Source organism: Martes martes (genome assembly GCF_963455335.1).
Source record: "Martes martes genome assembly, chromosome: 11".
NCBI classification, from domain to species: Eukaryota; Metazoa; Chordata; class Mammalia; order Carnivora; family Mustelidae; genus Martes; species Martes martes.
The window spans coordinates 46,236,111-46,262,536 of NC_137899.1; the positions used below are offsets into that span (position 1 = coordinate 46,236,111).

Here is a 26,426-nt window from a genome sequence, read left to right on the forward strand (position 1 = left end):
TCCTTGACTCAGATTATTTCCTACTCCTCTATCTTCAATTTATTCTTTTCCATTGATTACTTTCCTTGGCTTTCAACACATGGCATTCTAGGTATTCTGTCTCTGAATAGTCCTTTTATAGACTTCTCTCCTCTGCTTTCCCTGCTCATGTTAGTGTTTTGTTTGTTTGCTTTACATTCAGTCCAATATTCTCTTTTCATTCTAGAGTTCTTGGTAATCTCATCTTTGACATATCTTTAATTTTCCCATTAATGCAGAATTCTCTGAAAATTTTTTCGTGTTCTTTTTTTTTAGTTGAATTATAGTTGACACACAATGTTACATTAGTATCAGGTGTACATCATAGTGATTAGACAAGCCTATACATTATATTATGCTCACCACAGATGTAGCTACCATCTGTTACCATATAATCCTGTTTTAGTGTCATTGATTATATTCTGTATGCTGTACCTTTATCCCCATGACTGATTTATTCTATATCTGGAAGCCTATATCTCCCACTCCTCTTCACCCATTTTGCCCATACCCCTACCACCCAAACTTTTTGGCAACCATCAGTTTGTTCTCCATATTTAAGAGGTTGTTTCTGCTTTTTGTTTATTTGTTTTATTTTTTAGATTCCACATGTAAATAATGAAATCATAATTGGCTTTTCTCTGACTTATTTCTCTTAAGCAGAATACCCTCTAGGTTCATCCATGTTATTGTAAATGGTGGGATCTCATCCTTTTTTATGTCTGAGTAATACTCCATTGTGTGTGTGTGTGTGTGTGTGTGTGTGTGTGTGTGTGTGTGTGTGTATCCATTCATCCATCATTGGGCACTTGGATTGCTTCCGTATCTTGGCTATTGTAAAGACTGCTGCAGTAGACCCAGGGGTCCATATATCTTTTTGAATTAGTGTTTTCATTTGCTTTGGGTAAATGCCCAGTAGTGGGATTACTGGATTATCTGGTATTTTCTATTTTTAATTTGGAATACTCAGAATTTTTAACTCTAGCCAGACTCTGTCTACTTAGTTTCTGACTGGTATGGCCAGTCACACACATCTCCATAGCAGTCTGTACCTTCTATATCTATGCCTTCATTTTGTGTCTTCACTTCTATTGCTTTAGTTTTGGCCTTTATCTTCTCATGTGTGAACTTTTGCTGATAACTTTCTAAAACTCTCCCTCCTTATAGTTTCCTTCTCCTCCAGTTAATGTATCCACAGCTCTCTTTCTGTATCATATACTTATATTATTGATTTAAATACTTCCAGAGGTTCTCCAGGAAACTGTCTAGATCCCTGTCACTTATCCACAAGTGCCCTTTACTCCAGTCATGCCAATGTGGCTTTTCTGACATATTCTTTTTAAAAATTCCTCTGTACTTTCCTTCTGCCTCAAATTTTATTCCACATATTCTCTGCCTGATAAATTCCAACTTAACCTTTTAATACTTGCTTTAATCTTTTGTTAATCTTTTACTTAACCCTCTTCTACTTCTCAAGTAAAGATTGTCTCTTACTACCTTAGCTTATGCAGGCTTTTGTGATAATACTTGTCACCATGTACTGAATCTCTCTTGGAGTCTTATACTTTTGTTCAGTTGACCTCTTCATCATACTGTGAACTTAGTAAGTTTTATCTTTGTATCTCAAGAGCTAGGATAAAACTTGGTGTGCTGTAATCTTTCAGTAATTTTTTTTTGAATGTGTGGTTTATAAAAGACACTTGCTTGGTGTGTGTTACACTTAGAACCCAGACCTCTTGACTTCAGTGTTCATTATCTTGCTGTTTCTATAGGTGCTGTGTTATTAAGTTCTTAAAATAATTCTACTCTTTTTATTTAGAGTCTATTATAGTGTACAGTTGTATCTTTGCATGCCCTGTCAACAATTTCTTTTTTTAATGATTTGTATGTACTTTTTAACACTTTTGTTCTAGTGTTTTGACTGTTCATCATTTTGGAGAATACTGCTCCTTCTGGATTAACTGTATAAGTCTCTTCATTGTTTACTTGAACATTGAATTGAGTATTCATTGAATAATTGAAATAGTAAGTGTCATGTGCATGTGTCATGTCACTGTGTATCATTGGGTTTCCACATTTCCCTTCTATGATGAGAGCTACTTTCTGTAAAATTTTATTCAGTTAATCTGATCACTCCACTGTAATTGGTAACAAATTCTTGATATATTTCTTGAGTTTTAATCATCACATCTTTTTAAAAATGTCACATCTTTTTAAATTCTGCACCCATTTTAGAAGTAGTAGTATATCCCATATATAAAATTGTTCATTTAGTAAATTTCCTAGACCTTCTTGTTCTGATGTTTGGCTCTCAAATTCTTGCAAAAAATGTTTTGGTAACGTGTGATTTATTGATACTAGTCATGTTATCTGCACCCCTGTTTTTAAATCTCATTAAGCCTCTTTGTGTTGGTAAATAATAGAAGAAACTCTTATTACATATATATAATACATAAACATATATATAATATATAAGCATACATATGTATATAATATAATATTGCTCCCTTTGTACTTCATTTCTTAACCTATACTACTCTAAAGAATTACATTTCACATGAAATTGTTTTCATCTTGTTATTTTTATCACCTTCGATTTTGATGTACATGAACTTTTTTAGCTTAATAGAACTGGAGTTAGAAACTAAAACACAAGTAAGTGAAATGACTTACCAGAATTTTCAAAAGATTTATTTACTGTTAAATTTGGATTTTTCTCTTTAAAACCCTGCACATTTAAAAAAAAAAAATGTTCTTGCGACCTTGATTCCCTTGAATGTATTCTTTTCTGAAAATTAACCTATCAGTTCCAGAATTTATCTCTCTCCAAAATAATACCTCTTTCATTTTCCCACGTTGGTTATTATTATATTTAATAATGTCCTAGAAAAGAGTTACACTGCTTTTTAACCAAAGTTTTTGTTGTTGTTTGTTTTATTTTGTTTTGTTGTACCCTTCTTACTTTAGTTCTTTGGTGAAAGAGAGAGGAAGAAATTTAGAAAAAAAAAAAAAAAAAAAAGAAGTGAAATTACCCAGTTTCTTCAGCTTCCCTTTCATAGGTAATATAGCAGTTGTTTGATTCTTCATGGTGTTCTTTGAAACTTTCAGAATATGCCATGGTTTTTTTTTAAAGGTAAAATTCAGAACTCTAGAAACTTTTTTCTTTTTTAAAATCAGGGTACTTAATGTATGCGTGTGTGTGTGTGTATGTATGTATGTGTGTATGTATTCCTAAAATACTTAGGCCTAAGTTTGAGGAAAATATTATGGGTAAAAAGAACAGGTTAGAATGGTTGAGTATTACCTTGTGAATATACAATTAAAAATGTGACTGCATGATGTGACTTAGGGTAAAATTTTAGTTCATGCATTCTGTGTGTATATGTGATTTTTTTCGTATAAAGATAATACATGAAACCAAGGATTCTTAGTGTGATTTAGTTCATAAATAGGCAACCTTTTGAGCACTTGAGAACTGATAGATTGAACTACATAAAAGTAACTCCTTAAGTATGTTCTCTCCAAATGTAGCAAGTGGAGGAGGAGTTCTGCTTTGAAAGAAACTGTTAGACATTCCCAGTAATTGCTCATGAAATCCGATAGACACAGCTGCACAAGGAAGATAGGCCTACGAAAGACTAAATCAATGGGATTCAGTCACATCCAAGTGAAATTACATCAGTCAGTAACTTTCCTTTTAAGTAACTAAAATCTCCCAGTCCCAAATTTCTCTTGTCAGGTACTCATTTATGTCATTTATTAAGGAATTGAAAAATTGCCTAGTTATGGGGCGCCTGGGTGGCTCAGTCATTAAGTGTCTACCTTCGGCTCAGGTCCTGATCTCAGGGTCCTGGGATAGAACCCTGCATCGGGCTTCCTGCTTGGCGGGAAGCCTGCCTCTGCCTCTCCCACTCCCCTGCTTGTGTTCCCTCTCTCACTGTGTCTCTCTCTGTCAAATAAATAAATAAAATCTTTTAAAAAAAAGAAAAAGGAAAATGCCTAGTTATATCAAGGATCTTCTTGTGACATGGCCTGTAAATATAAATGTTTTTTAAAAGGAAAGTTGAGTTTCATTTACAGCATTGAGCACATGGCCCAAAGATTTCTTTGACTATTCTTTTGAAGCTTTCATTTATAAATAAATTATGAAATCTCTTTGTTCTTTATTTTTTAAATAAGATTCCTATGTTTAGTCTCAGATTTATTTTCTAATCTGCCTCCTATTTATTAAGGATATTAAAACCCATTCATTTATTCATCCGTGAAATTGTTATTATGGAGGTTATATAAGAGACATAAGAACTTAGAGGATCATGGAAATATTCCTAAAAAGATGACTGACTAACCCAGCTGACTGACTTCAAGATAACTAATTGATAAGAATCGCGATACTAGTAACAGAAAGATGAGCAGCCATGTTTAATTTTTGGAAACAAATAAATGAATGGTATTATAGGGAATTGTGAGATTCCTTTTTAGGAGTATTAATTAGAAATCTCCAGAATGCATTTAAAGTTATGGGATTATAATAGAGAGGAATCAAACTCTGGAAATATATTTGATAACTGTTATAGATTTGGTAACTGTTACAGATTTGTTCTGTATAACTCAATTATCCAATCCTAACTTTACTACCTTTACTTTTAAGTAAATGACTGTGTCTCTTAATGGATACTGAAGGGCTAGCAGGAAATCATGTTCTGTAAGAATGGAGGAACTGAAAAAATTGGGGGGGGGGGGAGGTCGGGAAGGAATGGCGGAACTGAAAGAATTGGCTAAGATGTCCTTGGTTTACACACTAAGGTGTCCTTGGGTCACACACTAAGTCTAGAGAAATTTAACTACCAACGAGGAAATCCTCAAGATGAGGTAGTGCGGTATTCTATGGTTTATTTGTTTGTTCTTTTAAGATTTGTTTTCGTGACCAAAATATCTCCATGTAAATAAAACTTGTCTTTGAGTAGTTGAATGTCAGCTTGGTCCACCTGAAGTAAAGTTATGAAATATTTGTAATTTGTCTCTTACCCTTACTACTATTATTATTAGTAGTAGTAGCAGCAGCAGTAGTAGTAATTTAACTTCCTTTCCATGCCTCTTTGTTTTTTCTTCATACCAGCTCTATTTGCTCTACTTTAAGTGGAAGTTCTTAACCTTCAGGGTACATTCAAACCACCTGAGAGGATTATTAAGCCCCAGAATTTTGTTTTGAGTGTCCTAGGGTGGTGCCTCAAAATTTATATTTATAACAAGTTCTCAGTTAATGCTGATTTTGAAAGTTTGGGCATACTTTGAGAACCACTATTTTATTCCAGAAATCCTTTTAGCTGAAGCCCTAAGATAATGGTTCTAAGCTTGCTAGGGATGCAAATCACCTTTAGAAAGAATTACCGAAAACAAACAAACAAAAAGAAAAATCACACTCTTGGAGATTCTGAATTGGTAGATTCTCAATCTGTAGGGTGGAATTTGGGTATCTGTGGTTTTACAAAGCTTCACAGGTACTAGCTACCTGATAGTACCTATGCCAGTTCTCACTCTGGCCCTTAGATTCACCCTTTTAATGTACTAAGTTCAAACTGTTTGGGAGAACATTTTAGAAGAACATTAATTCAGCAAATAATTATTCTGTGTCCCTTTGTACCAGATGCTGGACTTAGTTCCAGAAATTCAGAGGTGAATAGAGGCACCTGGGTGGCTCAGTCCGGTGAGCATCCGACTCTTAGTTTCAGCTCTGATCATGATCTCAGGAGTGTGAGATTGAGCCCTGCCTTAGGCTCTATAGTGGGTATGGAGCCTGCTTGAGATTCTTTCTCTCTGCCCCACCCCCAACCGTGTCTTACACACACACACACACACACACACACACGCACACAAATCAGAGGTGAACAACATTGATATGGTACCTCAGAGTTAAAACATCCCCTGCCTTTTTTGCATCAGCTCACATATTTACTGATCCAACCCAAATGAGTTGGGTTTCTTAAAGTCTTTTTAAGATGGAGTCCTATTCATTCCTACTTGAAACTGATCATTGACTTTTAGAGCCTTTAGTGAGGAAACACAGTTCTCTTGGCCAAAATAGTATCATAAACATATTTTATATGATTTCAATTCTTTCAGATTCATTGAGGTTTATTTTGTGGTTCAGAACGTGGTCTGTCTTATTCTGTGTGAAGTTGAAAAGAATGTATATTCATCACTTGTTGAATGGAATGTCCTATAAAAATAGGTTGATATATTATTCAAGTGTTTTTATACATACTTACTTTCTATTTACTTATACTATTAATTACTAGGAGTATTAGTCTGACTATAATTGTAGATTTGTATATATCACCTTTCAGTTTTATTAGCATTTGCTTTATACATTATTTCTTCTTAGTGAATTGACCCCTTTATCAATATAATGTCCCTTTTAATATCTGGTAACATTCTTGTTCTGAAGCTTACTTGGTCTGATGGTACTATAGGCACTCCAATAAGCTTTTGATTGCTGTTTGCATGGTATATCTTTTACCCTTTTTTACTTTTAACTATATCTTTATACTTAAAATAGCTTTATATTTATAATTATGATATATATATATATCTCCATACGTATATGAATACTCAGATATACAGACTATATTTAAAATGGATTGTATTTCAAGTAAACAGCATATAGTTGGAACTTGCTGTTTTTATCCAATTTCACAATCTCAGTCTTTTCATGAGGTAACACCATTTAGAGTTAATGTCTATTGATATGGTTGAATTTAAATCTACCATCTTGGTATTATTTTCTATTTATTTTATCAGTTTTTTGTTATTTTTTATTCTCTTTTTCTGCCTGCTTTTGCATAGAGTATTTCTTTTATGATTCCATCTTCTCTCCATTGTTGTCTTATTAATTAGACTCTGTTTTAAGAATTAATATTTGCCCTAGGGTTTACAGTATGTATCCTTATTATATTATATCTCTGACACTCTTCAAATATTATTTTACTTCTTCACAATTAATGTAAGAATCTTGAAACACACACTGATGCCAGAGGCAATGTTAAGGCTAGTTCAGTTCTCCTATTAAAATCTCCCTTCCCTTTAAATATTCAAAAGTTCATTGTTTATCTTCATTGTTGTAACTCAGAGACTTGTCCAGTATCATTACACTAAATAAGAATCAATGAAGTGTGCACATTCCCAAATCTCAGCATGTTTATTTCTTCCTCTATTTCTACCTGGCATTCTTCTTTTTCATTTTTTCTTCCTTGAGCTATCAAAAGTGCCCATTATATAAAAATACAGACTTTAAATTTAAAGGGAGTGTGTGTGTGTGTGTGTGTGTGTGTGTAAGAAGTATATGTGAATCTCTGTATATCTACTCAATTTTCCTAAAACTTTGAAAAATAAAGTCTGTTAATTTAAAAAAAAAAAAAAATTAAAGGCAGGGGCGCCTGGACCGCTCAGTCAGTTAAGCCTCTGCCTTTGGCTCCGGTCATGATCCCAGGGTCCTAGGATTGAGCCCTGCATCAGGCTCCTTACTCAGTTAGGGTTCTGCCTCTCCCTCACTTTCTGATCCTCCTCCCTGCTTGTGCACTCTCTCGCTCTCAAATTTATTTATTCAAATAAATGAATAAATCTTTTTAAAAAATTAAAGGCAGGTACATGGAAACATTTTAAATTTTGTTCATTATAAAAATACAAAAAATTCTAAGAGTTTAAATTCCTTTAATCTTACAGCATCTTAATATATTTACTTTTATTCATAATTATGACTTTGTTCCAAAAAAATTTTAAATATAGCTGTTGTGTATTATTTGAAAACTAGAAATATCAGAATAATTTGGAAACAATTTTCCATCATAACATTTCTTGATATCCATTCCCTCCCTTTTTCATTCTTGTGGCTTCCTTGAGATTTTTCTCAATATCTGTTTCACTGTTCTCTACTATGTTACTCTGTTTCACTGTTTTCTATTTAGCTGCTTCAGTGTTTTCTCTTGCCTTCTTTCTGTGTTTCTTACTTCTGATTAGCCCTCCATGGATTCCATTGTTTGCTTTGGCTCTACCCATTTTTATTGTTAGTATATAACTGCATTCTGTAGCTCTAATATATTTCAGATCCTCCAAACCTTTGGATCTTTCTCTTGCCTGATAAAATGGCCTAAACCTCAACTCCAGTCAATGTAGAAAGCTCACAGAGTAGGCCAACTGTTCTCCTGCTTCTTTATTCTCCACTTGACCCTGCTGTGCTTTACGTTATTCTCCAAATGCAATTTTCCAAGGCTCTTGTGAACATTTACTGAACAGACTTAGGATAACAGAGATATATCTTACGGGCATGACAGTCTAAAATTTAAAATTGAATGCTTTATATCACCACTTGTAAAAGCTACTTGGCCATTCCTACCACCAAGAATGTTGCCTTTTTGCTTTAGACCTGGGTTTATAAAAAGCAATGGTCAGTGATTTAAGTTAATATCTTTGAACATAAAATGATGCTGTATTGTACATCATAAAAAGATTAGATCCTAAAGAGGAAATTAGAAAATAAACTGGGTCTGGTGAAGAAAACTTTAGTTATTTTTTAAGAATGTTTTTCCACTAGCAAAAATTTGGAAAGAGATGTTTAATTTTCACAATACTTATATTTAGATAATGAAGGTAATTTTTCTTATTAAGGTGATATTCTGATAAAACTACATTAAAAAGAAGGTGTTTACTCATATTTTTTCTTTTATAACTAAGTTGATTTAATGAATTTTGTTAGATGTGTAGGTTGGCTAATTTGCCTTACACATTCAATATTTAATATGACATTCTTTGACTTTTAGATCTATATTAATTGAAACTTTTAACCTTTAAGTAACTTTGCATGATTCCATAAATATTTGTATGTTTCATGTTATCGGTGTTTGAATTTTTAGATTTTATTTTTCTTTTTAAATTAAATATATTATAAACAAGTAATTTGCATTTAAAGAAAACAAAAGCCTGAACATGGTATATATTAATTACATAGTGAAGTGTGGTATTTCTGGAGTAAGTAATTTTAGAGTAGTAGACATAAGCATATATAGCAGTGAAATATTTCTCATTCATTCATCTATTTTTCAGTAAAATTTATTTTTTAAATCTTTCACTTATTTTCCATGACAATGTGTTAATATTTTAAGTTATATGGAAGGGATTATGTATTAAATTTTAAATTGTGTGAGAAGACTGGAACCCAAGCCACAGTTCTGCTTTTGGCTAGATAAATGACCTTGAATTAAGTTATCTCTAAAGTAATTTTCTCATTTGTGAAATGAAGGCATCAATCTCATTTTTTCTCAAATTTTGTAACTTTTATAACTTGAAGAAGCTCCAGAATAAACACTGTACAGGCCTGAAAAGAATCTCAAAGCATGTAATCCCACCATCCATCTGATACTTGAATCATCTGCCCAGTATCACTACTAAGAGAAGGGAATGAGTTGCTGTGGGCGAGAGAAGTGTATAAGAAATCTATTTCCTCTTAAGGCAGGTCTGATGGTTGGCAGTTTCTCTAAGTGATTGACATGTCTCTCCTTAACAATTTCAGTCCTTGGAGTCATACAAAACAAGCATAATCCAATTCCTAGTATTAGAAACCAACTATCTTTTCTGGGTTTTCTTTCTTTTTTAATCAAACATCCTGTTTCATTTGTTCCTTATATAACAAGGTTTTGATTTGTATTGGTTTTGCATAGTTTTATGAAATAAACAATATTAATGAAATTAGAGGTGAAATGAATTTGAAAATAACATTGGATATAAATTTTATAGTTGATAGATATTTATATCTAGGTAATAATGTATAAGAATCTTATATTTTTAACATTTGTAATTGAACCCTAAAAATGTTATTTTAAAAGTCTTAATGGGCTGGGAATTTAAATAATCCTAATGTTAGATATTTCCTATGTCCCAGACTCTATTCTTTGCTCTCTAAATGTATGATCTCATTCAGTTTTTACAACAGTCCTATGAGGTAGGCGCATCTCCATTTTGGAAGTTAGGTAACTGAGGTACAGAGATACTAAGCATCATGAAATAGAAATTATTCCAATTCTATATTGAAACTATATAAATTATGTATTAAAACATAAATTTTTCCCTTCCAATAAATACTTACACTATTTGATAAATCTGCTGCTCTTCTTTTAGTTCCTGAGATTTACTGAGTGCTTTTTTTTTTTTTTTAAAGATTTTATTTATTTATTTGACAGAGAGAAATCACAAGCAGGCAGAGAGGCAGGCAGAGAGAGAGGGAGAAGCAGGCTCCCCGCTGAGGGGAGAGCCCGATGTGGGGCTCGATCCTGGGCCCCCGAGATGATGACCCGAGCTGAAGGCAGAGGCTTAACCCACTGAGCCACTCAGGCGCCCCTACTGATGTGCTTTTTATGGGGCAGTCTGTGTGCTAGTGTTTTCCATATTTTATCTCATGTAATCCCAGGAAAGAGATACAGATTTTGTCCTTATTTTATGGGAGAGGGAACTGAGAAGAATTACTTGTCCAAGATCACACAGCTAGAAAGTAGTAGAATTAGGGTTTGAGTCTAAATAGTCTTGACTATGTAGCTTATGTTCTACATAATCATTAGGTATACTGCCTCTCTAGACTACACTGTGTTAGTATATTTGACTTTATTGGGTCAGAAGAAGTAAATGCTTCTTGGCAGGCAATTCCAACTATATAAGATAAAGACTACTGGTACATGCATCAGGGAAGCCCTTTGAAAATAATTACTTTTTTCTGCAGTAATTTGTAAGTAAGCTTACTAGATACATATGGAACAAAGCCACAACTTGATCTCAGATGTAAAAAACCACAGTCTTTTGTCCTAGGAAGATAGTAGCCCAGACAAGTCACACTGCTTATTCTGGCTTTAAGGGAAATTTAGAACATTAAGTGAAATAGGAGATAGGATAGGAGAATATTAGCAATACCTTTTTAGTGTTTTTCAGAGTTAAAATTCAACTTAGATTGCATTGGGGTTTAAAGCAGATTTCCATGATATCTAATGTTTTTATGTTCAAATTCCTTTCAAAGTTAAATACAGATACATCTTTTGGATTGTCTGCTAGTCTCCATCATTTGTGCATGTAATTAAGATTTAATTATACTTCTTTGGTAAATGTTGTGGTTGCTTCCTCTTACATTATGTTTATGTAGTAGTTCTTAAGTTGCTGACAAAGCACTTCTCAGAATATCACATTCAGAATGTGCTTAAAGCTCTGAGAGACTGAAGCACTGAGAAAAGTTAGTGCTATGACTATTCAACAAGGGAATTCAGCTCTTCCTATGTCCTTGTTATTGACAAAGGACTTTAGCTCTTTCTGTTTATTTCTCATATGGTGATAAGTACATTTCTCTGAAAACTATGTTTCACATTATATTCTTTTTTTTCTTGTACAGTTTTGTTTTTGCTTTCTTTGGAAATTATTCAGCTTGGTGTGGTAGCTCTTCTCAGTAGTGCTATATTTGTCTGTGATGAGCCACTTTTCACTTTCTTTTTCTCAATGGAACTTAGAAGCATTAAACACATCTTTCTAGTAGTTAAATACTAAAATGAAGTTTCTCTATGATGTGTGACTACTTTGACAGTTTCACTTCATCTACATAGGTACAGACAGATATCTGAAGGAAATAAATTTCTGTGTTTACCACAGTAAAAAAAAAAAAAAAAATGCTCTTCTAATCACTAAGCACCTAACATTTCTCCTCTGAAAATAAAGGCACAAAGGTAGCAAATGAATACATGTTGCTAGTGAAATAAATACAAGAAACAATAGAAAAAGTTTTGAGAAATAAATGCAGGTGAATGAATGTTGAAAATCTGGCTAAAATTAGTACATTCATAATCTTCCTGGTCTTCACAGTGAGGTATTTTCTCTGCCATTTTTGTTGCATAGTCCACTAAAATAGCTAGTTCAGGATATACTTTTAATACTTGAACCAAGCATTTCTAATATATTCCTTAACAAAGGAAGGCAGTGTAGGCCCAGGGGACAGACATCATTTGAAAATGTCCTCCCTGAGACTATAGTCGAGCAGAACCAGCCCTACTGTAACATGGCAATTAGGTGTGATTGTTTTCAGCACAGTTGCATTCAATATGCCTTCTGCAGTTTCACAAGCATTGCTAAATTGCCATAGTTGAAGAAAAAAGAGCAAACTGCTATTTTTTGAAACATTTATTGATCAAATACATATTTGCTTGTGTAAATATAAACTCCAACATTTTTATGTTTTCTTTTTTGTTTTAGTAAGATAGATTTAATTTGCAACTTAAACTAATAATAACAATACTAATAATACAAGAGGAGGCAACTCAGTGTTTCAAAGGATAATATGATTCCATTTTAAACAATAAGAACCTATACAAGATCATGGCATTTAGGTTTAGGGTATCTATCTCTTTGGACCAAATCATGTTATTTGAATCTACTGTGGTATTGTTAGTATGTTTCATAAGACATAGTACAGAGCTGCTATGATCTTTAAATGTTAATGTTCTTTTCTTATCACTTTACTGTGTAGATACCCTTCATGAGACCCAACTCTGCCACTGCTCATCCTCGGAGGCAATCCTGGAAACCTCTTTTATAAGTGTGATTTTAAAAATGTGGATAACACTCTCAATAGAGTACATAAAGTAAAGGAGAACAGCTATCTTGTCCTTCCCATAAGCTTATCACTGCAAAAAGTTGCCTTTGCTTGTCAGGTTTGGATAGAATGTAATTGATTGGTTTGTTGCTTGGACTGACAAGGCAGTTAATTTGCCTGTGTGGATTTTTTTCTATATTTTTCTTCTTCTTCTTTTTTTCCTTGCACTAATCAGAAACATTTGATATGTGCATTGTTGAATAATAGTAGATAATGTCTTGTCAGAATTGTCCTATTAAGTAATGTCTTTCCCTCTTGCTTCTTTGGCAAATGATGATATGCAGTGTTTGGACTTACTGAAGAGTTTTGGAAGCCTGTGGGACTTAAATGCAATGTGCTACTCATTGTTGTTGAACAATACCAGTAACAAACAAGAAAGACAGTGCATTCCACTAGTCTGCTATTCTATTTCATCCAATTTAAAACATATATTCATATGTGAAATATTACATTGGGAAACAACTATAGACTCTTATTTAATGGTTATTCCTATTTATAATATTCAGCAAAAGTGAAAAACTTGTGAAGCTTATGACATTCTAGTTTTGGCTCATTAGTCCTAGTGTGAAAGCACTAATATTATTAGCATGAAACTTTTACAACTTCAAATTTTAAGCTCATTAGTAAAATATATCTGTGTTGATCTCTAGATATTTTTTAGTAATACCCAATTTTATTCAGTCTTCATTGATTTAATACGAACTTTCTGTGTTCGATATAATTTTATTTTTCGTGACCTTAAATTTGAGGTTATGAAATAAGGAGGGAGATTCAAAGCTTAATGACTATACAACCTGCCAACTGAAAGATCTGCATCAACATCTATATTTTTCCAGAGGTTTACAGAATTAAAATTTGATCTTCAAGTTTTAATGATCCAGTTTTAAATCAACGACAGAAATATGTTGAATATTCCATCACTCCATCTTGAACTGATTTAGAAGAGACTCTTGGCTGAAATTGAAATGTACATATACATGTAATTGTTAACTTGTTTCTTGGAATTTCCTGATTTATAAATGTGGTTTGGACATCTTTTCAGGTATAGTGGCAATTGAAAATAGTTTAAACTTTAGGAATAGAATAGGCGATGTTTAGATAAGCAAAAGCAAGTGTAAGTATGAAGTTGCTGTATGCTAGTAATCTATAGTTACAGTAAGGAACCTTATTATTGGATAAGATGTTTAATAAAAGTAATATGTATATACAATATGTATAAACTGAGATTATTAACTTATCAAAAGATCTTTTAACATTGGAGGAAAATTATTAATAGCCTGTAGCAAAACCAGTAGGCATTTTTTTTTCTGGAATAAGAACTCATCTCTACGTAAGCTGAAGAGAAAGTTGATAATTATTACTATTGCTTAATTGTAATGGATAATAAGTAAAATGACAGATTGCCATTTCCTTAAAAGAATATGCTAATGTTCCTTACCCTCCTTTGATATATGGTAAGAAATTACTAGTGGGTCATTTTATTCTAGATTTTTTGAGAAACCATTAAGCCTTGTGGTTTTGGTGTCACTATTCAAAATCCTTTCCACCTAGTTTTAATTAGAATACTACATTATCATCATTCTCTATCTTAAAATCTTCAGTGGTAGATATGCTATTCCATATTTGTTGCTAACCCTAAAATCTTTATGGCACATCACAAATACAAATCTCATAATTCTTAAGATCATTGGTACTGCAAACATGTAAGAGAACTTTTAAAGGGAGTAGAATTAAACATTTTCTCCTCATAATCTCCCAAGTGCTCTCATATTTCCACGGTATATAATTAACTCTTTTCCATGATTGGTCCAATTCCTATCCAAAGGAGATATTAATGTGCCCTTAAAAAAATAGGCACAAAATGATACATATTTCACAGATGTGTAAAATCGGTAGGTTAGGTAAATGATGGCTATTTCTCACAAAGTAGAGAGAGGAAAAATACGCTAATTCTATCAGGAAGGTAATTAAATGATTCAGAAGTACAAGAAGAATGACATAGTATATAGTGGTGATTCTCAAAATTTATAGTACATTAGAGTCACAGGAAGGATTTGTTAAAACACAGATTGCTGTCTATTCCATCTTCTTATCCTCTTCCCTACCTTACTCCTGTTTCCCTCCACTTTCTGATTCAGTAGGTCTGGGATGAGGCTTGAAAATTTGCATTTTTAACAAGTTCCTGAGTGATACTGATGGCCAGGGACCACCACTTTGAGAACTATTTGTATATAATAGTTTTTAAAAGAATCATTGTGTTGTGGTTACATTGATTGATTGAAGATGACGTTAATGTCTTTAAAAGAGCCCTTATGTTTTCCAAAAATATTTGTTTCTAGATAAGTTTATAGGAGTTATATCTATAACATACACTGTCTTTCTTTTTATAAATTCATTTAAGCAATTTTTTTTACTTTTTAAGTTTTTAATTTTAATTATTATGGGGACAGCACTATTTTATGTAACTAATTTATGAAATTAGTCAAAAAACATAGCCTTTGTACATAATTCACTACTTCGTTTATTTAAAAAAAAGGTTGGAAATTAGGGTTATGTTTGAATATGCAAGGGTTAGCCTTAACCTTTATCCATCTTTAGTTTAGAAAGGATATTTATGTATCACTTACATACCATCATTATTTATGTATTGCTTGATGTTTATCTGATTTTACACCGATGACATTAAAAATAGATTACGAACCAATAAATAATAATCATTTATTATCATTATCCTATTTCCTTGTTTATACATCCTATCACTTAACGAGACCACTCTTTTTTAAACAGTGTTCCTTATTTTACAAAACTTACCACTCTTTTACTTGATTCGCAATATGGAAATATTTTATGAGTATTTCAGCAAAATCTATTCAAGGAGTTGTAGAAGGACTTTCTACAGCAGAGTGGAATGTAATGTTTAAAAATTTTTTTTTATCTTCTAAAACTATTTTTGACAATTGAAACTTGTTTGAGAGACTCAGCTTTAGGGTTGCATGTGTATGAAGATAGATTTTTTTCCTACCTGTCTGAGTCAGCACTTTGTAAAATTACATACTATTAAGGATTGTGATTAAAAGTATTTCTGAGATGGACATGGTTTGCAAATACTTTCTCTGTAAGAACATAGGCCTCTGTCTCCCAGTGCTTACTCTTAAGACTTTCTGCAGGCCTGCTGATAAGATTCACTGCTGTTCAGGTACATAAGATATAATGAAATTGGATGTTCATGCTGGGTTTTGTAAATAAAATGAGATTGACCCCCAGCTATCATCTCATTTATCTGATTTACATTGTAAAATCAGGATCTACACTATTGATTAGAGCATAATTAGTTAATTATGAGCAGGGAAATACAAAGTTATGTGGGGCTTGAGCACAGCAGGTTGTACTGCTGAAAAATTTCCAAGGGCATGAGCAGATGGAGATCAGTTTATTAAAAAACAAAGCAGACGTGTTTCAGGTATGGAAATGTCTCATCATTCTCTCATGCTGTGAGGCGGTACTTGACCTTAATTATGTATTTTTATATGAATTCTTTTTGTTTCATGTTTTATTTTTTTGTTTCCCTTTGAATCTTGTAACCTGGCTATTACAGATGTAGCTAACTGAATTGATGTTATTATTTAAGTTATCATTAAATATGAATTTGGATTTCAGTAATTATCCAGATACTTTTTTCAGTTAATATACTTTCATGGGTAAAGAGTATTTTTGTCTTTCTTACCACTCATTCATTCATTATTGCCTGTGATAAAAATAGAGGTCTATACTGGCACTAATGAAAAATGTTGAAGATCTCCACATTAGTCATATTTGTGAGATATGATCTAAAGTACATTTTCTAATTATTTCATTTAGAAAATGGTCATATAGATGGTTTGCACTAAAATTGTAAAATACAAGGAGTAAAATGTCTTTACTGATATGAAATGTCATTATGATTGGTAGAATACAGAATTTTGTTTAAGCTTGTATTATTTGAAAAGTTACTTAACTCATGGGCCACAATCCAGAATTTTCTCCATCTGTTAATATGAGTAATTGAAATAATTGGCTACTATTCAAAGAAAGAATCTATCACTGTGGGTGTTTTAAGCTGCTAGTGAATTTTATTTAAGTAATGTTAATATTAATTCTTTTGATCTTTCTTATATAGAAGTTTTACACAGAGATCATGAAAAAGTAAGGAAACCCAACCCATCAGTTCTCTTAATATTTAGTCTGTTTCCTTTTGAGTGAAGAGATGTAATAGTATATATTTTCAATCAGTATTTTACCATATATAGACATGGACCTAAATAAAATGTTCCTTGACATAAAAAATAGTTGTGATTATGAATCAACTTGATCACCAAAAAATGTACATCCCTCTTCAAGTCCCATGTATGGATTTTTCTTCTGAAATTTAGCTTATAAGTTGGCTATAAGTTACATCCATAGGAGGTGCACTTAATTGTTTCAGTTAGTTTAAAAATAGTTATTTAGTGTATTCTAATGAACTTATCAATTGGAAATTAAGAGGGTTAAAGAAATCCTTTGGAATATTGGTTTTTAGCCTTTTTTTTTGGTACAGGCAGAAATAAATCAGTTGTTTCTTTTTACTTTTATTCATGTCCTCAGTAATCAGGTAAACCAAGGACTGCTTGTTGTATGGATCTTAGACATGAACATAAGTCATTTTCTTCCTCTTCTTTGTCTAGGGTGCTATACTTAACCATATGCTAAGTAAGTATTTTAAATACATATAGAATTGTGTTTATATCTGCTTTATTATTTACATTGTATCCTTTATGAATCTAATACCTAGAAAGTTATATTTAGTAATAATCTAATTAAAAAATCAGGTTTCCTTTCATCTTATAAGTGGGATTCATTTTATCTCATTAAAACTGTAATTTTAGAATGCCCTATAATGTTAATGTGTCCAATATTTATTAGGTGTTTAAAGGATACTTCTTTAAGCATCCAATTTGTATTTTATTAAAAAAATCCATAGTATTTCTTTATAGGTTAATTTAATATTCTCTTTTAAATATTTTAAGATACTACGTTTCTACTTAGTATATGTGCTATTGGTATTATAATCTGGTTTTTTTTTTTTACATAGACATTTGTGTTCTTTAATAAAGTATATTGTGTTATATCATTTGTGGGTCAATGACTGCTCTTGGAAAAGATTTTAAAACATTGTATTCACTATTTTTGATTAATTAGATATATATATTATGTGCTGTAGTTATGTGTTTCCAGGTATATGTGAGAAATAGTAGAGACCATAAATAATAATTTGATCAATAACTACTTCAACTTTGTTTCACCTTTTAGGTAGCAGAATGATTGCAGACCCTTAGGAGTTTCTGCTTTTCAATTTTTAAAAAAGATCTAAATTTGTAATATGGCCAGAATTTATTGGCTGACAGAATTTGCTTAAGTTTTCAAAGTGGTGTGTGTGTGAATGAAATAAGTAATACAGTATTTTTACCATCTACACTGTTCCTCGGTTTCTTGAATTCTTAATGGTATCTCTTGCATTTGTCTATGATGTATTAATTCTTACAAATTCTGTTGGAGTTTACTTTGTATCATCGAGGATATTTTTGTTACCAGCACGTAAAGCTATGGATGTCCTCAGTATTTTAATGTAGAAACAACAGTACTTTTTCCACATGGAAATAATTTTAACCATTTATAGAAAGAGCTTTAATTTGCATATTTATTAACAGAACTATTGATTTCAAGATTGATTTATTTCTCTTTGTGTTTTTCTTTCCTGGATTTTGACAGTTCCTAAGTATATTAACTACTCTTTTTTGTTATTCAGTCTTGCAATTGCAGTTTTTATTTACTGGTGAGTGAGCTATAACTTTAGAGAACTCTTATAACATCCCCCTAATTCTGACAAGCAAATTTTGCCTTTCCTCTGAAACCCATTACAAATACATTAGAGTTCCATATGGAGACTAAGTCGTTCTAAAAGGTATTACTAATGAAGTACTCAGTAAGGATTATGTTATTTCCAAATGGCATATACTTCAACATTATCATGTAACAAATCTAGCATATAAAACCTTTCTTTTCTCTGTGCATTCATTCTTGAGCTGGTAACTTGATTTTACAATAAATTGAAATCTGGTACAAACTGGAACTCTATGAGTGTAGCAAACTTGTTCTTAAGTTTATTAGCTGGAAATACATAGATATAACAAGAAGAATCACCTATACCGATGAATGTGAAAAATAAATTAAAATTTACCTTTATATTGATTATGGTGTTTGACATGAGTTATACACTATAAATCATAATTTCAAGTTAGCTCAACACAGTTTTAAGGTAAATATGCAATAATTAGTTTGTAATTTGATATGAACTAGGAAAACATTAATGCCATAACTCTTCACCTATCAAGAGCCCAGATTATTGGCAATCTGAACTCTAAGGAACGTTGCCCAAAAACCTGAAGTGAAGCAAAAAGGATTATATTACCCAAAATTGAGTCCATGTACTTAACTCAGTAGAAGTTCTCATTTTCATGTCTTTTAGTTGTCTGTTTGCATAGTTTTACTGAGGTTTTAAGATTTGTTTTCTAAGTCCACAACAAATTATTGTTAGGGAAATGCTTAGACAAATAGAGTCACAATATCAGAAAGCAGTAGCCAATACTTTTTAAGCAAGTGAGGACCCTGAAAACCTATAAAAAGTCGAATATGAGAATTCAAACAGAACAGCATATGGATAGTACTCCAAACATAAAAGGCTGGCATTCTGCTAGACATAGCAGCATGTGTTACTTGTATTCATGACCCTGAGATGACAAAGTAAATTATATTTAATGTATTTTCTTGATGAAGCAAAGAATGTGATTCTTTTTAAATTTCCCATCAAAGATGATTGAAATACTAGTTTTATGCTTGAAGGAATATGCACTCAGCTGTCTACAAGTCTCAACCTCCTCATAAATTCAGAAGTACTCATATTCTGAAGGTTCCTGTAACTATATGTCAAGTAATTGAAGTTCTAACTATTGAAAGGTAAATAAGTTGAATTGACAAGAAAGAACATAAAATTGTGTGGGCTTGCTATTTAGTCTCTTTATGTTACATTTGATGTTAGCTATGTTATCTGTAATTTTTCTTAATGCTAGAACAATAGGTATTTGAATAATTTGACTTCTAAATATCCTTTGGTTTATTTATAATGGCATAGTAAATAAAATGCTGTTATTTCTGTTTGATTTTATTTTTCATGTAGCTAGAATTATGGTAGACAATTTTTTTCAAGGCTGTGTCTTGAGTCTAAAAAAAGGTTTTTGGAAAAGTGCATAAGTTTATTTCATTCATAAAGAGAAAGTTCTAGAGGAAGAAATGCATAAACTTGTGACATATTGTGTTTTAAATTTCTTTATAACTGAATAACTTGGCTAAATGGCTAACTTTCTGAAACTCTTGATTTCTAAAATGGGTCGTTGGACAATTGGATTTGGTAGCATGATTTGAAATTTTTACATAAATGTAGGTTTATAGTCCCCATTATTGTGAAAAACAATTGTTTTTCTTTATGTGTGGTTTATAGCACTAGTTCCTTCCCCCTTTTTGCTAATAAAGGTTACTAAATAGTAATTTTATATCTTATTCAAGTAATAACATGTATTATAAAATATTTCTCTTGGTTTCGTAGTTGTGGATTTCTCAGCATTTAAATCAGTAAGAGAAACCATATATAAAGAGAATCTGATAGATTGAAGAAAAGTATCTTAAGTTAAAAGAGCACAAAGAAAATGAGGATATAATCCTTTTTATAACATGTATACATCTTTGTTATTTGCTGTCAAATTTTGGTCTTGTTTTTCCAACTGATGCAATTTTTTTTTTTTTTTACAAAACAATGAAATAATGCAGATCTTTCTTCATTGTCAGCAGGATGAGATTGTCTGAAACGAAGAATAGGTATGATAGTTTTCTTAGATTTTGTACATCATAGGTGGCAAAGACACTATCAAAATATTTGTTCATAAACTTTAAGGTGTACTAGGAAGTACTTTGAAAACCCAAATGCATTGAGAGAAAGTGACAGGTAAATTTTGAGAATATTTATATTTGAGAAAAATGATACCACATTCTTAGGATGGTTTTTATTTGCTAGGTTGTGTTAGCATGCTGTAAACATTAGACCATATATTTACAATCTACCTTAACTTGGAGGAAGAGTGATAAGGTATAAATAAGGTATAAATTGCATAGGATTGATTACACCTTAAGTTTTTTTTAAGTAATTACAATGTATTAGAGTGAATTCATAATCTAGAATTACATGTATCTTATATTAAATGTTTTTAAGCTAATGGGTAAATGATTAATTCTTGAATTTCAAAGTGAAATTATATTAGTTTTGAACACATTTGGCTATACATGTACATTCATTCACATGTTCCTAACATTTCTACTATCAAAGTGTTCTAAATGATATTTACTTTGTTAAGTTTATTCCTATATTTTGCTTTTTTCTAAAACATTTATTTCAGGTTTAGATTGTCTTTGTCATAGACATTCATTTAATAATTTTGTGAACTAAGCATAGAATTAACCATTGTGAAATGTATAGTAGTTTGCCATTTGTCTTTGAAAAATATAGTTTTTTTTAATACTATTTAGATATACCATAAATCTGTTTACCCTGCAGGTGTGATGAATGCAGACTGTGCTACCATTTTGGCTGTTTGGATCCCCCTTTGAAAAAGTCTCCTAAACAAACAGGCTATGGATGGATATGTCAGGAGTGTGATTCTTCATCTTCTAAGGTAAGGAGAAAAAAGGTTCATAAGAAGAAGTGTTTTACTTCATTTTGATAGCCATATCATACCATCAGCTTCCTAACTTTAAAGAGAATTATAATTGTGAATGACCAACATTTTAATCTAATGCACTTCACGAATATTTTCTGATGGTGATTTTATTGCGCTTAAAATAAGGAATAAACAGCTTTACTAAATTATAGTAGTATCTTCTGAAATATTTTAGCTGTTTTGTATACTTTCCAGTTAATGTAACATACTAAGTAGTGTTCTAGTCACCAAAGAAAGTCACCCTGTGCTAATTTACCACACCTAGGGAATGGCAGGGAAATTCTGCCTTGGGTAATAAGAAATTTGTTTTGACAAATATATATTAACATATATAAATGTGAGTCAACAGAATAACCAATAAAATCCAATTTTATTTTGTAGATGACTCATTAAGTATATTGTAAATGTTTGATAAAATCTGTTCTTTGAGATTGATGCAAAATAAGTCAGAGAAAGACAAATACTATATGATTTCACTTATGTGGAATTAAAAAAGCAAAACATGAATGTGGGGGGAATAAAAGTGAAGTCTATTTTTGAGAAAACTAGTTTTTATATCCAAAAACTTGTTTTTTATATTTATTTAGCTAAGTAAAAAGAATAAGGTTGTTTAATATTTTATCTCCAAAAATTACTGGTTATATTTTTTGAATATCAATACTATAATCTTAAATTGTAGTAATATACAATTTAAGATTATTATTTCTTTAAAGTCTGTGAATAGTTAGACTCCTGATACTTTAACTCATTTGACAAAAATATTGAGTGTATTTGAACTAAGACATTCTGGTCAGGTATAGGTTAATCATATTGTTCTTCCTTAAGTAGACAATGGAAATCAACTATCTGTCCAGGGACATGAAACCGTCTTTCTCAAATGCCATTTAAATACATTTGTCAGTCCTAGAGTTAATTAAAATTGATATTGAATTCCTTTCTGATGGTGGAATCAAATGTGTGTATATGCATATGTGTGGGGGTTTTTTGGCCAAATTGTTGCATGTGGATTCTAAGTCTAATTTTGAATATTCAAGAACCTTGATAATGGCCAAGAAGAATGGTTTGTGGATTGAGTCTAGTAATTCATTAATGAATGATCCATTTTGAATTTGAAATCCTCCAAAGGATAGAAATTCACTTTTCAGTGAATTTCAGAACATACCAAATCATGAGTAACCCCAAAGGCATAATGGGTGTCTGTATAAATGTTTGCAGTTTTACCTTTTAATAAAGTATAAGCTCTTGCAAGAAAAACAAAAAACTCCAAATACATATTTTTTAAGTTAAAATGATTACCTAGGTTACCACAGAGGCCATCTGTAAAAATTTACTTAATGAAAAACTGCAGAAAAACATTTGGTTATAGAAAAAAACCTATTTAAAGCATTCTTTAATCAACTTTATTTAAAAATTTTACAGTCTTGTATAATGATTAGTAAAATAGAAAATAATGTGCATTTTATTTACTGACCAAACATTTTTGCCCAAGATTTTAAATATACAATATCAAAAATTATTTTCCAGGCATTTTACTAAGACCCAGATTTTAATAACAAAAGCTATTGCATGATTAAAAAAATGCTTTACATAAATTGTATTTAAAAATTTAAAAAATAGTGGTTATACTATAGATCTTAGAGAGTTGTCTTTTTGGACTCCTTGTGGTATAATACGATTTTTCTAACACATTTCTTGTGTGGAGTTTCTTCCTACCCTCAACAAGCAAATTAGGAAAGCATCTTTTAAAGGATTTATTGCCCTTTATGAATATACTTTTTTACATACTTTCTTTTGAAAAGGTTCTGTACTACTATAAATATGTACCATTTATTCAATTTTTTTAATTAATTATTTTTATTAGCATATAATGTATTATTTGCCTCAGGGGTATAGTTCTGTCAATTGTCAGGCTTACACACTTCACAGCACTCACCATATCACATACCCTCCCCAATGTCCATAACCAACCACCCTCTCCATACACCCCCTCACCCCACAGCAACCCTCAGTTTGTTTTGTGAGATTGAGTCTCTTATGGTTTGTCTCCCTTCTGATCCCAACTTGTTTCATTTTTTCCTTCCCTACCCCTCAAGCCCCTCACTTTGCCTCTCAAATTCCTCATATCAGGGAGATCATATGATAAATGTCTTTCTCTGATTGACTTACTTTGCTTAGCATAATACCCTCTAGTTCCATCCACGTCGTTGCAAATGGCAAGATTTCATTTCTTTTGATGGCTGCATAGTATTCCATTGTATATATATACCACATCTTCTTTATCCATTTATCTGTTGATGGACATCTAGGTTCTTTCCATAGTTTGGCTATTGTGGACATTGCTGCTATAAACATTCAGGTGAACGTGCCCCTTCAGATCATGATTGATTTGCAGTTGTTGAACCAACCTTGCAGACCAGGAATAAATCCCACTTGGTTGTGGTGAATAATCCTTTTAATGTACTGTTGGATCCTATTGGCTAGTATTTTAGTGAAAATTTTCACGTCTGTGTCCCTCAAGGATATTGGTCTGTAATTCTCTTTTTTGATGGGGATCTTTGGTTTTGGGGTCAAGGTAATGCTGGCCTCATAAAATGAGTTTGGCAGTTTTCCTTACATTTCTGTTTTTTGGAACAGTTTCAGAAGAACAGGTATTAATTCTTCTTTAAATGTTTGGCAGAATTCCCCAGGAAACCATCTGGCCCTGGGCTCCTGTTTGTTGGGAGATGTTTGATGACTGCTTCAATCTCCTTACTGGTAATGGGTCTGTTCAGGTTTTCTATTTCTTCCCGGTTCAGTTTTGGTAGTTTATATATCTCTAGGAATGCATTCATTTCTTCCAGATTGTCAAATTTGCTGGAGTAGAGTTGTTCAATATATGTTCTTATAACTGTTTGTATTTCTATGGTGTTCGTTCTGATCTCTCCTCTGTCATTCATGATTTTATTTATTTGGGTCCTTTCTCTTTTCTTTTTGATAAGTCTGGCCAGGGGTCTAGAAGTCTTATTAATTCTTTCAAAGAACCAGCTCCTAGTTTTGTTGATTTGTTCTGCTGTTCTTTTGGTTTCTATTTCATTGATTTCTGCTCTGATCTTTATGATTTCTCTTCTCCTGCTGGGTTTAGGCTTTCTTTGCTGTTCTTTCTTCAGCTCCTTTAGGTGTAGGGTTAGGTTGTGTGCTTAAAACCTTTCTTATTTCTTGAGAAAGGCTTATATGGCTATATACTTTCTTCTCAGGACTGCCTTTGCTGTTTCCCACAGATTTTGGACAGTTGTGTTTTCATTATCATTTATTTCCATGAATTTTTTTTAATTCTTAATTTCCTGGTTGACCCATTCATTCTGTAGTAGGATGCTCTTTAACCTCCATGTATTTGAGTTCTTTCCAATTTTCCTCTTGTGATTGAGTTCTAGCTTCAGAGCATTGTGGTCTGGAAATACGCAGGGAATGATCCCAATGTTTTGGTACCAGTTGAGACCTGATTTGTGACCCAGGATGTGATCTATTCTGGAGAATGTTCCATGTACACTAGAGAAGAATGTGTATTCTGTTGCTTTGGGATGGAGTGTTCTGAATATATCTGTGGTGTCCATCTGGTCCACTGTGTCATTTAAATCCTTTATTTCCTTGTTGATCTTTACCCTACTATTATTGTATTATTGTCGATGTGTTTCTTTGATTTTATCAATTGGTTCATGTAGTTGCCCTTCCATGTGAGGGGCATAGATATTTAAAATTGTTAGATTTTTTTTTTAAGATTTTATTTATTTATTTGACAGACAGAAATCACAAGTAGGCAGAGAGGCAGGCAGAGAGAGGAAGGGAAGCAGGCTCAGCAGAGAGCCCAACGCAGGGCTCAATCCCAGGACCCTGGGATCATGACCTGAGCCGAAGGCAGAGGCTTAACCCACTGAGCCACCCAGGTGCCCCATCATTAGATCTTCTTGTTGGACAGGCCCTTTGAGTATGATATAGTGTCCTTCCTCATCTCTTCTTATAGTCTTTGTCTTAAAATCTAATTTATCTGATACAAGCATTGCCACCCCAGCTTTCTTTGATGTCCATTAGCATGATAAATTCCCCCCCCACACACTTAAAATCTAGAGGTTTCTTTGGGTCTAAAGTGAGTTTCTTGTAGATACCATATTGATGGCTTTTGTTTTTTATCCATTCTGATACCCTGTGTCTTTTGATTGGGGCATTTAGCCCATTTACAATCAGGGTAACTATAGAAGGATATGAATTTAGTGCCATTGTATTGCCTGTAAGGTGACTATTACTGTATATTGTCTCTGTTCCTTTCTGGTCTACTACTTTTAGGCTCTCTGTTTGCTTAGAGGATGCCTTTCAATATTTCCTATAGGGCTGGTTTGGTGTTTACAAATTCTTTTAATTTTTGTTTGTCCTGGAAGCTTTTTATCTCTCCTTCTATTTTCAATGATGCCTAGCTGGATATAGTATTCTTGGCTGCATACTTTTCTCATTTAGTGCTCTGAATATATTACGCCAAGTTCTTTTTCTGGCCTGCCAGGTCACTGTGGATAAGTCTGCTGCCAATCTAATATTTCTACAATGGTATGTTATAGACTTCTTGACCCAAGCTGCTTTCGGGATTTTCTCTTTGTCACTAAGACTAGTAAGTTTTACTATTAGATGACAGGGTGTGGACCTATTTTTATTGATTTTGAGGGGGATTCTCTGTGCCTCCTGGATCTTGATGCTTGTTTCCTTTGCCATATTAGGGAAATTCTCTATTATAATTTGCTCCAGTGTACCTTCTGCCCCTCTCTCTCTCTCTTTCTTCTTCTTCTGGAATCTCAATTATTCTAATGTTGTTTCGTCTTATGGTATCACTTATCTCTCGAATTCTGCCCTGGTGATCCAGTAGTTTGTCTCTCTTT

The 26,426-nt window shown here is 32.3% G+C and overlaps 1 protein-coding gene and 1 pseudogene across 5 annotated transcripts in view; both read left to right on the forward strand.

Annotated features, from left to right (window-relative positions):
* Positions 1-26,426, forward strand: part of LOC308351990 (large ribosomal subunit protein uL4-like) — a 536,185-nt pseudogene that overhangs the window by 307,719 nt on the left and 202,040 nt on the right. The gene's annotated exons all lie outside the window — the stretch shown is intronic.
* PHF14 (PHD finger protein 14) overlaps positions 1-26,426 on the forward strand; it is a 219,758-nt gene that overhangs the window by 126,728 nt on the left and 66,604 nt on the right. For 2 of the 4 annotated variants that reach the window (XM_080817985.1, XM_080817986.1), the window contains one exon: positions 21,366-21,483. In XM_080817985.1, coding sequence (XP_080674111.1) covers positions 21,366-21,483 — 118 coding nt within the window. Of the gene's footprint in view, positions 1-20,602; positions 20,633-21,365; positions 21,484-26,426 lie in introns of all 4 variants that reach the window. The other 2 variants (XM_080817983.1, XM_080817984.1) reach the window with 2 other exon arrangements.